The sequence below is a fragment of the Martes martes genome (genome assembly GCF_963455335.1).
Source record: "Martes martes genome assembly, chromosome: 11".
NCBI classification, from domain to species: domain Eukaryota; kingdom Metazoa; phylum Chordata; class Mammalia; order Carnivora; family Mustelidae; genus Martes; species Martes martes.
The window spans coordinates 79,133,573-79,150,123 of record NC_137899.1 but is presented as its reverse complement, the minus strand read 5'-3'; the positions used below and the strand labels follow the sequence as shown (position 1 = coordinate 79,150,123).

Sequence of the window (16,551 nt, the reverse complement as noted above, 5' to 3'; positions counted from 1 at the left end):
ATGACCCACCTTCTCCGCATGGTTTCTTCATCTAGAAAACTTGTCTAATATGCATCCTCCTTGTAACACAGCATGGGTGATAATTAAATATACATATGCTCCCAGGTAAATTTGAAGATAATTAGAATTATTCTTTCTGGAAATGTTCTCAGAGTGATTTACCTAATTGCTTTTTGATAAAGATCTAAAATTTAATGTTCTCAAGGTTAACTTAGGTAAATCTTTCAAACTTGTCTTGCTTTTCCTATGAAGGAAAGAAAAATGTTTCCCTCCACTGTAGATCCTAAAGTGACCTTTGGATGGTAGAGAAACATGAAAAGTCCATATTAATATTTATTACCTACTTTGATTGCAACATACCAGACACCATATGGCACATGGAAATTATTTTATGTAATTCTTGTGAAGTAACAAGTGGTAGGTAGTATAATTCTTTTTTTTACAGATGTGGAGATTAAGTCTCAGAGGTATCAAAACTTTAACTGCTATAATTAATAAACTCTAGGGTTGGGGTATTTGAATCCAGGTTTATCTGATTCAAAAAAGTTTTGGCCCTTTCTACACTGACCACTTCCAACACTGACCATGAATAAATTCCCTTATTTAATGGGAATCATTACAGTTAGGCTTAGGGCTTGCATTAAATGCAGTATTCTGAAGTTAAGGTAAGTCCCTTCTTTAACCTTATACCATATGTGGAGCTTGAGAAAAACTTGCTGGGGAACAAATTTTCCAAAACTTGTGTATCTCAAGGGAATTTAATCAAAATTAAAAACAGTACCTAAATTGGCTCCTTGGTAAATCAAGTCTGCTCTTCCCCATTGATAATGATGAGTGAGACAGACTTGATGGACTTGAGTGAGGGCAAAGAACAAATCAATGGGCACTGAGCTCTGTTATTTAAAACCTACTTTTCAAACAAGTCCAGGCTTCTGTCAGGCTTACTACTTCTGAGCATTGAGGGAATAAGGCCAACTTCATAAAGTCGTGGCAATTCAAGTGAGTTCTGATCCTGGGAAATGTCCTAAGAATTCTTCAAATACACGATTATTTGTACTTTTGAGTTATAAAAAAAATTCTTATGGAAATGCTTTCATGACCTCCTGAGGCAGAGAGAAATGAAGCACAAGTCAGGAGAGCTGAAGCCATTCCTGCCTGAGAGGGCCTGCAGGAGACACAAGTGATTATGGCACGGCCCTTTCGTCTTTCATCTCCCTAGGAGGTTTAGGTTTGCTTCTCTTTTCCTGGCAGTAGAAAAGTCAAATAGTCCTGAATTCCATCATATAAAAGAGAAGCAGACTCAGCCAGTTCCTTGGGCACTGTCCCTTTTTGACAACTACAGGAGATGTGAATATATTCACCTGGGCTGTCCCCTCTTCCATTCCCTCATTACCACCTCTCACTAGAACGGAAGTGGAACTGGGAGGACAAATGTTTGTTTCCCTCTGAGATTCTAAACCTTCTGAAAAAGAAAAGTTCTATTCTTGTGGCAGGGACAGACATATTTGTAAATTTGTCTAGATTTTGCCCAGAATAAAGTCACACCTCAAGAACTCTAAATATGTGCTCATACCATCTTGGGCTCTACGCTGACTGATGGTTCATTTAAAAAAAAAAAAAAAAAAGGTCACCGAATCCTTTCTGATGATCCCATAATTCAACGATATATATCACAGAAGGAAATGAGGTTGAAACTTTTTCATTTTAAACAATACTCTGTAGTAGAGTCAAATCCTGTTGGTTTGAAAAACTGTTGGATGTGTTTTTATTACAGTGTTTGAAGACCACTAGAATTGTTATGGTTTCAATGCTTTAAAGAAGATTATTTTCCAGAGCACAAATATTTGGACACGTTTCTTTTTGTTGCTTTCTTTAATGTAGGCAAAATCTTTTGAAATCAATCTTTAGAGAATTTTTGGATTGCACAATTCAAATTTGTGGCTATCTTACCATTCCAGTGGATGTAGCTGTGCCTTTTTATTCAGGAGCTGAAACTGTTCAAATACATTTAAAAGAGACCAGGATTGAGTCAGGACTGAACCAGGTTGTCCTACAGGCTTTGCCATATCATAAAATTCACGCATCAAAGATCGAATCCCAGGAGTAGTAGATGGGAAGAGCTGAGAAGAAATATTCAAAATGAGAATATCAGAATAAGTTATGGAAAATAATTTAAAAGAAATGGAGAAGGCTTTCTATCTTATTCAGCTATTTTAAAAAGTCAGATATTTATTTAAAATCCAGTGGTCAGTATCATAATATAATTTTTCTGTGCAGTTGTCAAGGTAAATGCCACTTTTTATAAAGAACTAATTCTGTTGATCATATTTCCAAATGCAGTAAGTGTTCTTTCTCTTTTCTTTGAATGAAAATGGGTATCTCTTTCCTATAGATAGCTGAGAACAGCTGAATGAAAGAGTGACTCAAGCATTAGGAAAAATGAAGGGAAATCAGTTGGGGTTGCAAGTGAACTTTGTCAGGGTAAGAGATATTAATCCCACGGAAAAGAAAATCTACGGTTATCCTCTTTCTACTCTAAGAGTCAGGAAATCGGAGTTTGCCCTTTTTCCTGTAAAATAATTCTTCAGTTTTCACATTGTACCAAGAGATGTTCTCTACATTCACAATATCTCAAATTATGAATTCCTGAAGAATGAGACCTCTCTCTTTATCTTTGTTGAGTTTTGAGCCAACTGTCACAAATGTAATACTTACTATATTTAAATTAATTAAAATAATCCATCAATTAAATTATTATCTTTGGGGCAAAAGCTTACTTTGAGCCCTCTACAATATGAGATTAAATTATAAAGACATGTGCCAAACATTCATTCATTAACTTAGTAAATTGGTTATAACTTAGACAAATAGCATGTGAATACATGCTATTTTTTTAAGTAAAAAATAATTGTTTGATCCAAACGGATTAATAATAAATTATCAGTGGACTTTGAAAAATGTTGTTTTAACAAGATTTTTTGTATAAGCAAATCTTAGGTGGAAAAATAGAAATCCATTATAGTCCATCTAGATAAGTGGCAGAACTAGAAGCAAAGCAAGTACTGAACATGCACACATACATGTAATCAATTATATTGATAGTGACCTTTGATATTGACCAATAAATTAATAGAACCCAAGAAAATACACAGAAAGGAAAACAAATGTCAGTTATTTTTTTAAGCTAAAACCCAGTAGTAGCTATCATAATTATTTACATTTTCTTTTTTGACGTTTGCTATAGAGTTGCAAACAAATTTAAGATTAAGGTTGTTTTCTAAAATGTGGTTACATTCAGTAATACTTGATTTGACCCAAACAAAAAGGACATAATGAGCAGAAAGAAATTTCTGTTACATGTACGTGTCCCAAAGCTAAAAGCAAAACTTCTCCAGAAAAAAATAGACATTTTCCCCTTCAGAACTGTCATATACTGGCAGCTACACTGATCTCATATCCTTTTACCTTGAATAAGTCATGTATTGTTTGCAAACTCTTAAAGAATATAGGTTCTGCTCATTTTAATATTTAGATGTCTGAAAAGAAGACAGAAGCTTACAAAGATTTCTATTTCTTAAAGAAAAATCTTCACCCGGTTTGAAACAAAAACCAAATAAGGCTGATCTATAAGCTCAGTAATCATGAGGAATCAAATGTCACTTCTGTTTTACCAGTTGGAATTGCCCCAAGTTCCCAAGTTCCTTTATGAAAGTCATAATTGAGTTCATCTCCTCTAAAGACAGGCATTGGTTTTGTTCCTTCTGATAGTTTTCATCCTATAATGGAGGGAGAGGAACAATTCTTAAGCAATTGTTACAAAGTCAAACCATGTTTAGCCCAGTTGCCCCTCACCTTTATAAACCAATCGAAGTTTAAACTCTATAAAAAACAGCGGAGCTAATTAATGCCAAATCATGCCTAGTGACTTCAGCTTGTCACAACAGTGTCTGCCTCTAAGAAAATTTCCATACTTGACGCAGAGGACCTGAATGAAATTGCTCAATCTTGTGCTGGTAAGTGAGGGTGGGGAGATGAGTCCAGGAGGGTAGACTGTGTGGGACAATTTGGGAATGCAGGTAGACTGTGTGTGACAATTTGGGAAGCATCTCCTTCAGGCTTTAGGGTGCCAGAGAGCAGAGCAGCAGGTGAACAAGGGACTCTCATCTGTGGGACATTACAATTTTGGAGTTCGTGGATTCTCATAAATAGTCCCCCTACCCCATTTTTCCTCACATTCACTTTTTTCTGAGGCATCCCTGAGAGCAGAAGTTGTACATATTTACCATTACTTCTGGGTCAAGTTTTTCTAACAGTTTTAATGACAGTCCACTCACTAATGAAGGAAAACAGGGAACTAGAGGAAAAAATGAATAAAATCCAGGAGAAACAGCAGTCTGTAAAGCCATGTTCTGTCTCTCCCAAAAACTCTCCATAGAGCATCGATGTGTGTTTGTAAGAACTTTCACATCCTTCTCTCCCAAATTCGCCAAATACAGGTTTTAAAACAAAAAGATATATAGAGAATAATGCTGTACTTAATGATCTGTACAGATTTTTGATGCATTAAGAAAACTTGTATTAACGCACCATAAAAATTAACCAATGCTCCTATGAAGGACTACATCCTAATCATCCGCAGCTAAGCAAAGATATTAACCAGATGTGAATTCTTTAAAAATTAATATTCTAACTCCGGTCCCTTGATGTCAATCTAGAACGCCCTCTGTTCTTTTAGATTGCCTCCAAAAAATTCTACTATTCCTTTTAAAGTATTTTAAATAACATCTAATATGTATTTTTCGTAATATCCACAAACATTCCTTAGGAGTTGGGAACTTCTTTATCTTAACCCATAATTGCATCATAATCAGTTACTCATACTTAGTAGACATAAAATAATCTTGGTCTTCAGGGCAGAAAACTATAAAGAGGAGGAATATAACAGATACTGATTCATTTCAAATCCATTATCCATTTGTTTAGCTATACAATAAAGAAAATAGCACCTTTCTAAGAATGACTTGGAAAAAAAAAATTGTCACTGAAAAAATAGGCACTTACCTTAAAAACACCTGATCTATAGAGTCCCTGAAGTATCTCAGAAAACATTGGAAGTGAAGATTCATTAGAGAAGAGAAAATTGAAAGTATCTTGTAAAAGGAATTCTTCTGTGTTTTGGTCCTCAAAATCCATATTATCATCATCTTGAAAATTTAAATGCTCATGCACCTGTGAAAGAGTAAAACCACAGCAAATATTTTTCATTGACTTTTAATGCAGTGAAATCATTTCTAAGACATGAGTCATTCCTGTTGGATTGTAGATCAGAACTGACATCTAGTGGCCTTTTTGGAGGTCAACAGCTTTATAAAATACAAAGAATGCTCTTTTGAAGGTACGGTTTTTTATATGAAAAGTAATGGATTATAAAGTCACAATAGTTTATCTTGTAACTCTTTACTGTTGAAGAATTTGTACTCAGGAAAGATAATATATGACATTTCTGAACAATAATTTTTATTTATTTTTATTTATTTATTTATTACTATTTTTAGATTGTATCTATATTCAAGTTAGTTAACATATATGGTGCTGGGACAACTGGACATTAACATGCAGGAAAATGAAACTGGACCACTTTCTTACACCATACACAAAAATAAATTCAAGACCTAAATGTGAGACAGGAATCCATCAAAATCCTAGAGAACACAGGCAGTGACCTCTTTGACCTTGGCCACACAAATTTCAAAGAGCATAATACAAACTAAGATGTGTGCAAGATAATGAATAAATGATTAAAAATGTAGATTCACGAAGTTTCAAAATTTTATGGATAGACCTTTGAGCTATTCAACTAAATGTCTGAGCCACATATAATGCAATCATTCACCTTGTACAACAGTTTGAAAAGTGGTCAGTGCACTATGAAGCGGAATTCTGGTTGCACATTATTCGTTTGTTCCTTTCCCTTCTTCCTACTCCATAGCTCCAAATAAAGTTTTCTGTAGATTTATGCAATCAACTGTTTTTTTAATCTTCTTGCCACTAAAGGATATTTTAGATGAAAGATATGTTGGAGGGGATGATCTGAATGAGTTCATTGAAAGGATGAGTTGATTTGAAAGGAAGTAAAAGAATCAGAGTATACAAAAGCACTCTTTAATTTACACTTATTTATACTAGAAAAAAACATATATTTTAAAAATGCCTGTGGCTTTTTAAATTAAAATATAGGCCAACTTAAAACTATCTATATGTAAAGAATAAGAGTTACTTTTTTCTACAAACCCATGTGAATAAGGTGGATAATCTTCTATTTTCTATTATCTACATGTTTGCCATTTTATTTTTTATTTTTATTTTTTTTTTACATGTTTGCCATTTTATTTCATAAACGGGGTGATTGAACTGTAGAAAATCCACACCCTTTCGATAGTGATGCATAATGGGGATTGGAACTCAAATAATAAATCATAGATTCTACACATATTGGTTAATTTTCTGAACTACAGTAAAATATAAGCCTGTGAGGACTTTAATACAAGTTGCTATTTATTGGCTGGTTACTATAAAAGCAAACAACCCACCCACATACACATATACCCCCTCCCCCAACACACACACACAACAGATCATTCAGTGTAAGGTGGAACTTCACAAGAAGCTTTTGGGATACTTACCTGGAGCACTACAGGGTCCGGGAAACTGTAGTAACCAATATCAAAGGTGAAAAGTTGAAAACATAATCTGCATCTGGAATAAAAACAAACGGTGATATAAAAATATATTCTATTTGCTACATTTACTCTATTATTTGATACATTATTAACAGTTACTAAAGTTAAATGTCAAGATCTGTACTAAGTAAAAGGAACAGTGGCTTGGAAATTACATGCAATTTATTTTTAAGTTGGAATTTGTTTTGTTCCTCCTAGAAAATACAAATCTATCTAGAGTATTCACAACACATTAAACAATGAAGTTACTTCATGAAAACCTAAATACGGGGAAGGAAACTCTCCTCTTAACTGCTAGGCATTCTTATTCACATATAAGCATGATAAAGCTTACTTGAGTCATCTCCTTCTTGTTGACATTCTAAATTTAACACTGCCTACAAAAAATGCACGAAATTATATTCAAGTAAACTGAAATACAGAGACAATAGTTATTGGATATTGTTAATAAAGTCCATAAGTAAAATTATACCTAGTCAATGCAAAGATCATATGCTAAAAATAGCTAAGCTTAAAAAGGAGAGGCAATTAAAATTAATTTAAACAATGTATGCTTTATTTCTTGTCACTATTATTTGGATGCTAACAAGTCTGTGACATGCTCTGAAGTTTTAGAATCTATAAATATGAAAAGATGTTTATGAGTTCATATTTATATGCGGACATAACATTTTCCAAGTAGCACCTACTTGTGATAATTAAGATACATTTTCACAAACAATTTTTAGAGTTTTTTTTTTTTTTTTTTTTAATATTAGCATTGGCTTTTACCTATTGAAGGCCTTTGGTCCCAGACTAGATGTTTCGCTGAATACTTCAGCTGCTAGCAGGAGTTTGCTAATTGCTTCCTTCATATTATCAAAAGCCTGAAGAGGTGAACTGGCTGTCAGGAATGTCTCAAAAAATGTTTGCAGCTGTGAACAAAGTAAAGGATTCAATATTGAAACAATAATCTCAGTCTATCATTTCCAAGATGATCGGTTTGAAAGATTCTTCTGGGTTATGTGTCTTTGAAACACTCCTTAAGTAGGACATTTCGATCATCTCTATATAGTATGTGTATATAGACACACACACATATATATCTTCTATATAATATACTGAAAGACTATATAAGGTACTAAAATATATTGTATCATGAATGTTGTATACATTATACATAATGTGTGTATATTATATACATTTAAAAATATAAGCCTTTTAACTGGATATGGGGTAACACTACAGCTTGTAATTTAAATTACTTTAAGAGTTATTTTTAAAAAGAGATTTTTACTTCCCTCCCCCTTTTTCTAATTTCATGGCATCTCATCATAGAAAGCGAAGTGGAACTATTTACAGGAGCTTGTGATCAGAACCTCCAGGTTTATGTGACTCTACTAGATGAACTCAGACTGGCAACTCACTTTGAATTTTTGTGTCCTTCTCTTTGAAACGGGTGAATACCACCACCAAGAGGGCTGTAAACCCAAATGAGAAGAAAATGTATTTGAAAGACACCGTAAGGTATGAAATTCAGATCTAAGTTTTTTGGTATTATCACTTTCTTGAATGTATCAGATCAAAAATAAATGGATGAAAGTTACTCCTTCACAGCATTTTGCTGTGGGAGATTTAGCCAACTAATGAAGAGTCTGAGAGAATTTCAGTGTTCTCCCATCATTTTAATGTAAGGTTTGTGAACAGAAAAGATGGGGCACTATTACAAAAAGGGGAATAAAGGTCAGATTTATATTTTCTTAGAAACACAACTATTGATATCATAAACAGCTGTTTTTATTTGCTTGGATATTAAAATAACCGCAAGAGTACCTCTTGAGGATGCTTAACATCAAAGTCCAAGTTGAAATTTTTTAAAAGCATAAAACAAATCTCTTATTAAGTCATAGACTTTCTTTGGATAAACACAATCTTTCAAGGATGAAGAACAAAAAATATTTTTTGAAAAAACATGCAGCAGGTATTCTGTTAATGTTTTTGGAAGGACAGACTAGATCCATCTGAACTGCGTAAGACTACAAAGTGAAGACTTTTGTTGCTATGATAATGAAGGACAGATATTGGCACAAGTGACCTAAGGGAAATGGTAAATGTATCTTTAAAATACCAAGCAAAATTCCCCGAGAGAAACAAATACTGACTTCATAAACGTTTTTATCAGCTGAAAAACAGAAACCTAATGAGATGTACATTTTAAGACTCTATGAACACATCATTAGCATTTGGCAATTGGGATGTTTTTCCATTTCACTAAGGAAAATAAGTGTAATAATTGTAAGATCAAAAGAAAACAAATTAATGTTAACACTAAAAATGTTAACACCCTTGAGTCAAAACAGAGTAATATTGTTTTTCCAAATAAAAATAACTCATATTTCACTCTGTTCACCATATTATGTAGAAAGGGTTATTGATGATTTTATCGCCTTTTCTGTTTTAATGTTTCCTGAATATCACAAAGGTCAAGGTTAATAATTTAAGAAAGTTGGAAATGTTTGTGTAGCATGTGAGATGCGTAAGATTGATGATCAGATGATATCTTCCGTGGCAAGAAATAATTAGCAAATTAACGTCTTAGGGTTATACTGATTCTCCCACTGCAGAACTGATTATTTCTAAATCTCTGACTGTAACATGAGCATTGAATACGGGCTGTCGGTACATGGATTCAATTCCATTCAATTAGACTCTTTTAGTGAAAACTTTACTACGTGGAAAGTACTGTGCTGAGTGCTGGGGGCCATGTGTACAGCACAGTCTATAGACATGAGACCCAACAAGTCCTTGGTTTAACTTTGGCTCTACACCTGCTACTATCACATTGTGAGAACTTCTGGGGTTAACAACAGTATCTATGTTGTAGAGGTATGGCCAGGATTAAATGAGAGAATGCACGTGAGGTTCATTTCCACCCTGCGCAGGTCAACACTCAGCGCCATGTTCGCTCCTTTTATTAGTTAAAACAAGAAAGTCCACAGCCATTTAAGGAAATTTCAATGAATGGATGTGGTTGTTGAACCCAGATTCTCATAATGCAGTGCCTTTGTGAAAAATCAAAACTGCCTCTGGGAATTCAAACGCTCGTGACACCAACCAAAAAAGAACGTTTTACAAAATATCTGACAAACCTGTCCAGAGAAATAAAGAAGTATGGCGGCGGAAGGGACCCCTCCAGTGGTCGGCCACCCAACCTGAGTGAAGGAGCAGAACTGAAGGATCCAAGGAACTGGCTGTCCTCCCATTTCCCTAAGACCTCCGTGTGCAGTGAGAAAGACTAACATCGGCCACCAGCCATGAAAGGAGGGGACCAGAGCTGCCTTTATAAACAGAGGTACGAGGAAAGGAGAGAGAAGTGCTGCTCCCCAAGCATGACTCCAAATGGAGCGACTCGTTTTATTTTTGTTAGTTCTGTCCCCAGTTTTTGTCTCTGTATGCATTTCCTTCTATCTCATTGCATAAATTTCAATTTACTGAAGCCTTTCAGTTCAAAGGAAATTCTAGACAAGTGACCTATTTTATCTGCTTAGTATAGTGGCAAGCAAGCTCCATATGCCAGAAATGAAAATAGAATCATGCAAGTGCTTAAGAGTTTATTTATTTATTTATTTTCTAAATCATCTTTCAATGAGTGACCCAGAGAGGGCACAATACCTGCTCTATCAATTCTTGGAACTAATCCACTTAGGCTAAATGGAAGACTTCTTTGTGTGTCTGGTCCTGCTGTAATTTGTCACACTTAACTGTATTTCCTTGGTCACTTTACTTGAATTCTGTGCATCTTGGTGTGTTTAGATGTAGAGAGAGAATTGCGCTCAATGGTCTCATTACACAATGTCAAATCTGAAATTATTTGACATTAATATCACTCACAGCCCTCAGAATCTGAAGAACACATCTTACCCAGGGGCTTTCTTCACTCAAGAACAAATCCCTGAAGGAGCACTTTCACCTTCGTTGCGTTTGAAACAATAAAGCCATAAACTCAAATATCAAGGAGACTTCTCCCTCTCTAGATCAAGACTTTTAATGGATGTTTCTGAATCACATAAATATGAGAATATAAGATCCCGAGGAAATCAGTGCCTTGGCAGCATGGTAAAAATAAATAAAAGAGCATCCTAAAACAGTTAACATGACATAAAACTATTTTATGAACTATACATTTTCCTCCTTTGGTGTCAAAATGAAATACAGATTGAGTGCAAAATAAATTATATAGGAAATGACCTTGTAAGATCATGGTTGTAAAACCAGGCAGTTGAAACACCACCATTTGTTCTTACTTGTGTAAGAGTCAAGTGATAACCCGGTAAGGTATTTATGATTTTTTTATCCATTCAAGTGACTTATTTAAATATATACACAGATGGATCAAAATTATCAATTAGAAAGACACGAGGAACCGAAAATCAACTTGAAAATATTTGTGAGAAAACTTCCATCACATCTTTGATATCTTAAAATACTTCTAAGGAGCCCTTCTATCCACCTCACCCCTCCGCCCCATCCCTAACAGCCCTTCTCATGACAGTTCTGAGCTTCACCTGATTCATTCCCTTTAAATTCCCATAAGACCTTCGGCAAATTGCTCTCAATGCCAATATGGGTCATTCTGTGTCAACTTGCTGACTTTCTTGTCTCTTCTTACCACTAGACTGTAAGATCTTTTAGGGCAGAAACTGTACCATTTTACCTTTGGGTGGCTAGTATCTAATGCAGAGTTGGTACCGAGTGAGTAAAGCTAAGCATAACATTACAGAAATCATAGAGACTTTGATAAGAGAGATAATTTACTGGAGCTTCTGGATAAAATAATTTTTCTCCTTAGGACATATTTATCTCTTGTTTCCATCTCATGAGAGAGGGAGGTTATGCATTTTTTTGGTGACTTGTAATAAAACCTTTGAAAAATAGAGGCTTACAACTATTCAAAAAGACTTTTGAGATAAGAAAATTTAATCTAAGAGTTAAAACAAAGGAGAAAGATTAACCAATATTAGAGTTTCTTTTTTTTTTTTTTAAGTCATGTTCTTGACTAACTGGGAAATTTTAGAATACTGTCATTTTAGTATCTTGAACTTTGAGTAGCGTTTTTTTTTTAAAGATTTTATTTATTTATTTGACACAGAGAGAGATCACAAGTAGGTGGGGTGGGGGAGAGGGGAAGCAGGCTCCCTGCTGAGCAGAGAGCCCAATGTGGGGCTCAATCCCAGGAGCCTGAGACCATGACCTGAGCCGAAGGCAGAGGCTTAACCCATTGAGCCACCCAGATACCCCTCGAGTAGTGTTTAATAACATTGTATTACTGAAGTTTCCTAGAATTTCTCTCAATATTATTGTGTCGGATAGAAATTTTCATCTTCTCAGTATAAAGAAGAATATGAGTAGTTAAAATGATTTTGCACTGAAAAGCATATGAAAAGATGCTTGATATCACTCGTTAGGAAAAGGCAAATCAAAGCCACAAAGAGGTATTACCTCACATCCATTAGGATGACTCCTACCAAAACAAAACAAAACATAAAATATTAAGTGTGGGGAAGAATGTGAAGAAATCAGAACCCTTGAGCAGCGTTGGTGGGAATGTTAAATGGTGCAGCCACTATGCGGTATGGAGGTTCCTCAAAAATAAAATATTGCAGTGCTGTATGACCTGGTAGCTCAACTTCCGGGCATGTGGTCAAAACAAGAGAAAGCAGAGTCTCCAAGAGAGATATACACACCCATTTTCATAGCAGCGTTATTTACAATAGCTGAAAAGTGGAAGCAACTCAAGCAACCATCAACAGATGAATGGATAAACAAAATACACAATGGAATATCATTCAGCCTTAAAAAGGAAGGACATTCTGACAAATACTATGGCTTGAAGAACCTTGAAGGTATTATACTAAGTGAAAGAACCCAGTCACAAAAGACACGGTATGGTCCCACTTACATGAAGTATCTAAAGTAGTCAAATTCATAGAAACAGGAAATAGAATGGCAGTTGCCAGTGGCTGAGGGGAGGAGTAAATGCAGGGTTGTTTAATGGGTATAACCAGTTTTGCAAAAGGTTCTGGGGGTTGGTTGCCTAGGAATGTAAATATACTTAGTACTACTGACCTATACACTTAAAAATGGCTAAGATGGTAAGCTTTATGTTAGGTATATATTGCCACAATTACAAAATTTAAATTGATTTTATGGTCTTTACAGCCTAACTCCCTCCAACAACCATGTTTAAACACTTGCTAATTTTGTACCACCGACGTCCAAAAGAGCACTTCTTTAATGGTTAAAAAATTTGCAAAAGAAACAAACAAAAAATACGTCCTCCCTTGTTCCATGTCTCAGCTCCTTCAAATAGTGGAAATAATCTCCATTTCTACTTCATCTCCTCCTAGTCACTGCTTTTATCTATGAACACTCTTTGATCCCTGGGCTTTTTGTTCATTTGTTTGGGATGGGAAATAATCACATAGCAAGCTTGAATACTGACAGGAATGATCCAGAAGAGAGGACAAATTAATGATGAACACAAAGTCGGTCTAGAGGATGATCATTACAGGTGATCAATGCTTAAAAGGAAATATCACAGAAGGGCTCAGACTCAGTTTTATCCAAGGGTAGAACCAAGGGCATTCATTTAAATATATGAAATCCAAGATGGTATGTTCTTGGTCCAAATTAAAAAGGGAATAAGTATGCATTCAAATCTACCTATTTGTAGTATCCTTGAAATTTAAATCTATTTTTCTTGACTCATACTATTATTCTTTCTGCCTTTTATAGACTCACCTAGGATCTCTCTGTCTGACTCTAACCTAACCAGTCTCTCTCTCAGGTGCTTGTAAAACTCTCAAAATGTATCCAAAGAAACAGGAGTACCTCAGCATTTTATCCCATTGTAATATATCTTATTTTTCAATTGATTTTTTGATCACCTTATAATTCTCAATAAGAAAAATGTATCTATAAATTTAAGTTTTAAAAATTACAATATGGCTCTAAATTAAAAATTATTTTTTTCTTCCCTGAAGAGATAGGATTACAGTTATTGCACGTACACAATTGGTCAGAACAATAGAAATATATTATAAGTCTTATTAATTAATCTCTGAAATAAAAAAGTAAAATTGAATTAGAAATGTACCTCTTAGATGGATGCAATTTCTTTTTATTCAAGTAAAACACCTATCTGCTGTGAGACTACTACTTATGGCTAGGATGAGAAGGGTTCAGCATCAGTATTAATTGTACTTTTAATGTAAGCATGGAGAAAACTTGTCCACATAAATATATATGGGATGTATGGATGGAAGAGTGTGTGTGTGTGTGTGTGTATGTGTGTGTAGGGCGGGGGCAGAGAGGGAGAGAGATGGAAGAATTTAGTTACAGCAACATGACCTAATTCCTTGAACTCCCTCCAAAGTGTATGGGGGGAAAAAAAAAGCTGACATAGTGATTTATCATGAAATATTTAATTTTGTTAAAAACTGAAAACACTTTGAGTTGTGTAGGATGTGTTACGTAGTGTTATGTATAATTTCTTATGTAATCACTGTCTCTAACACCATATTTGAATTTGTCTGGTTCTGTCTTGGGGAAGTTTTTTTGTTCTGCAGAATTTTTTCACCATGAACCAGTCATCATAGTATGAGGGATAGGTGAGAGGTTTTTCTTTTTTGTTTTTGGGGTTTTTTGTTTGTTTGTTTTTTGTTTGTTTGTTTTGTTTTGTTTTTTGAGGAGTAGAAGAGTGAAAAAGACGGGGAAAGAAGATTCTCTTCTAACTATCCAAACACCTGCAAACCCCTGGAAAGACTTTATGGGTCCCCAGAGATACAGAACACCCTGCTTAAGAATCACGGGTTTGGATGTGTCTGGCCCTCAGGAGAACGTCGCCTGCTCACGGGGTTGGGGGGTGCTTTTGCAGGAGAGGAAGTGCTAGGGAGCACTCTGAACCCTAGGAAAAACTCTCCTTTGGGTTTTAAAGTGATACGATTTAGGGGGAAAATCAGATATTTAACAACAGAATAAAAAGAGGAAAAAAGTTTGAGAAAGGGAGAGAAAAAAAGACCAAATTACAAACCCAAGTACTGGTGTAATTTTTCATTTAGTGCACATATGGTATTTGGGTATAATTTTCGTTGCATTTAATAATAATCACTAACCTTAGCCAAATTGATACCATGTGCCAGACACTGTGTATTTCTCATGCACTTTTTTGTTTATATTCATAGCAACGCTATGAGGTTGACACTCATTATCCCCATTTCATTGATGAAGAAACTAAGGGGTGAGAATACAAGTAATTTGTCTAAGGTTGCATAGCTGAGAGGTAACCCATATGGGTGTTAAAGCCAGTCTGCTTGGTTACAAAGCCCCAGCATGAACTATGTCATTGTGGTTTTGACTATATTAGATTTAGATATGTGGATGGACCCTGAAATGCGGAAGAATGAATCATATGTGTTTTTACTTTCATGGAGAATGTGTTTGAAACTCTCACAATTCTCAAGCATGTGACCTTACACCCACACAAAATATCAGTTCAACAACGAGCATTTTTGCAGCCTAATCACCTTTTGGAAAAACGAAGAATATTTCTTTGTAACTTAAATCAAATTGCCTGGATCAAGAAAAAAATCTTGTGTCAAGTCAAATGATTTAAGAACATAAATATTCTCATTATTTGTTTTAGCTCATTGAAAATTGGCTTGCTTTAGGGTATACCACGGAAAAACTGAATTAATTGGCTAATCCTGAATTAGGATAGTTTTTACTCATTCCCTGGAATTAGATCAAAACTCCAATATTTAAATAAGTTTCATGCTTCCCGTGACATGAATAATTTTATTCATTTATACTTCTTAACAACCATAAGCTTTAAAGCACACGTTAAACTTGGAAACTCAGAAGATTCAATGTGATTTAATCAGTTTCATAGTTGGAAATTTTAAATTCTCCCACACGTATATCAGAGAATTGATCAGAAGCAAGGTGCAGAAATACAAAAGGCTGTGAATAGCATAAAATTTAATTATTTGCTTTGAATGGTAGAACCCTGATTGCATTATATTCAACCTTCTCAGAAAACTGGCAGGTTATTTTTATTGCCCCTTCTGGAATCTCTGGAATATAAAGAAGCAGAGAGATTTAACAGCAAAGAGCAAAAGCTAAAGTTGTAAAAATTTTATCATTAGACTTTGTACGTATATGTCTACTCATTTTCTTTATATGAATGCCAATGTTCAAGCAGGTCACAGCTATTTCCATTAAAGTTAAAACGCAGTCCTTTTTTAAGTTTCCAGTAAAATAAGGTCTGACAGTTGTTTTGAAAACCTTCCATCTTTTATTAATGGTCTTGAGTAGAAAATGACACTGAAGTCTGATAATATTTCCAACAGGAAATATTTGTAAAAAGCAGTACAAAAGTTTGCAAACAAGGATGCATTTGGCAAAAAGATATCCATCTCATCTACCTCTAGATACTTTCGAATGAGTAAGAAAGTAAAAAGGGAAGATACTTTTCATTTATGTTCTGGATATTTTATGCAGGTTATCTATTTTAGTTCTTATAAAGTTTCATGGTCAATCACCAAAGAAAAGGAAATGTGTTCATTATAAAAATAATGCATTCTGGTTGTACAATAAAGAAAATGATAGAGCAATTTGCCCTAGCTTATAAGGGCTGCAGTGTTAAAATCTGTTGAATCTATAGATGTATTACAACCCTCTACGGTTTTCTTACACCTCTCTTCTATCAGGCACCTTATACCGCTTTTTTACCAGTGTTCCAACAAAACTCATTCTTTTACGTGACATAGTT

At 34.7% G+C, this 16,551-nt stretch overlaps 1 protein-coding gene across 2 annotated transcripts in view; it reads right to left on the bottom strand.

Moving 5' to 3' along the window:
* Window positions 1-16,551, bottom strand: part of CPED1 (cadherin like and PC-esterase domain containing 1) — a 268,463-nt gene that overhangs the window by 139,062 nt on the left and 112,850 nt on the right. For both annotated transcript variants that reach the window (XM_080818333.1, XM_080818334.1), the window contains 5 exons: window positions 7,512-7,654; window positions 6,684-6,756; window positions 5,062-5,229; window positions 3,672-3,776; window positions 1,951-2,120 (listed from right to left, as the gene is read on the bottom strand). In XM_080818333.1, coding sequence (XP_080674459.1) covers window positions 1,951-2,120; window positions 3,672-3,776; window positions 5,062-5,229; window positions 6,684-6,756; window positions 7,512-7,654 — 659 coding nt within the window. The remainder of the gene's footprint in view (window positions 1-1,950; window positions 2,121-3,671; window positions 3,777-5,061; window positions 5,230-6,683; window positions 6,757-7,511; window positions 7,655-16,551) is intronic.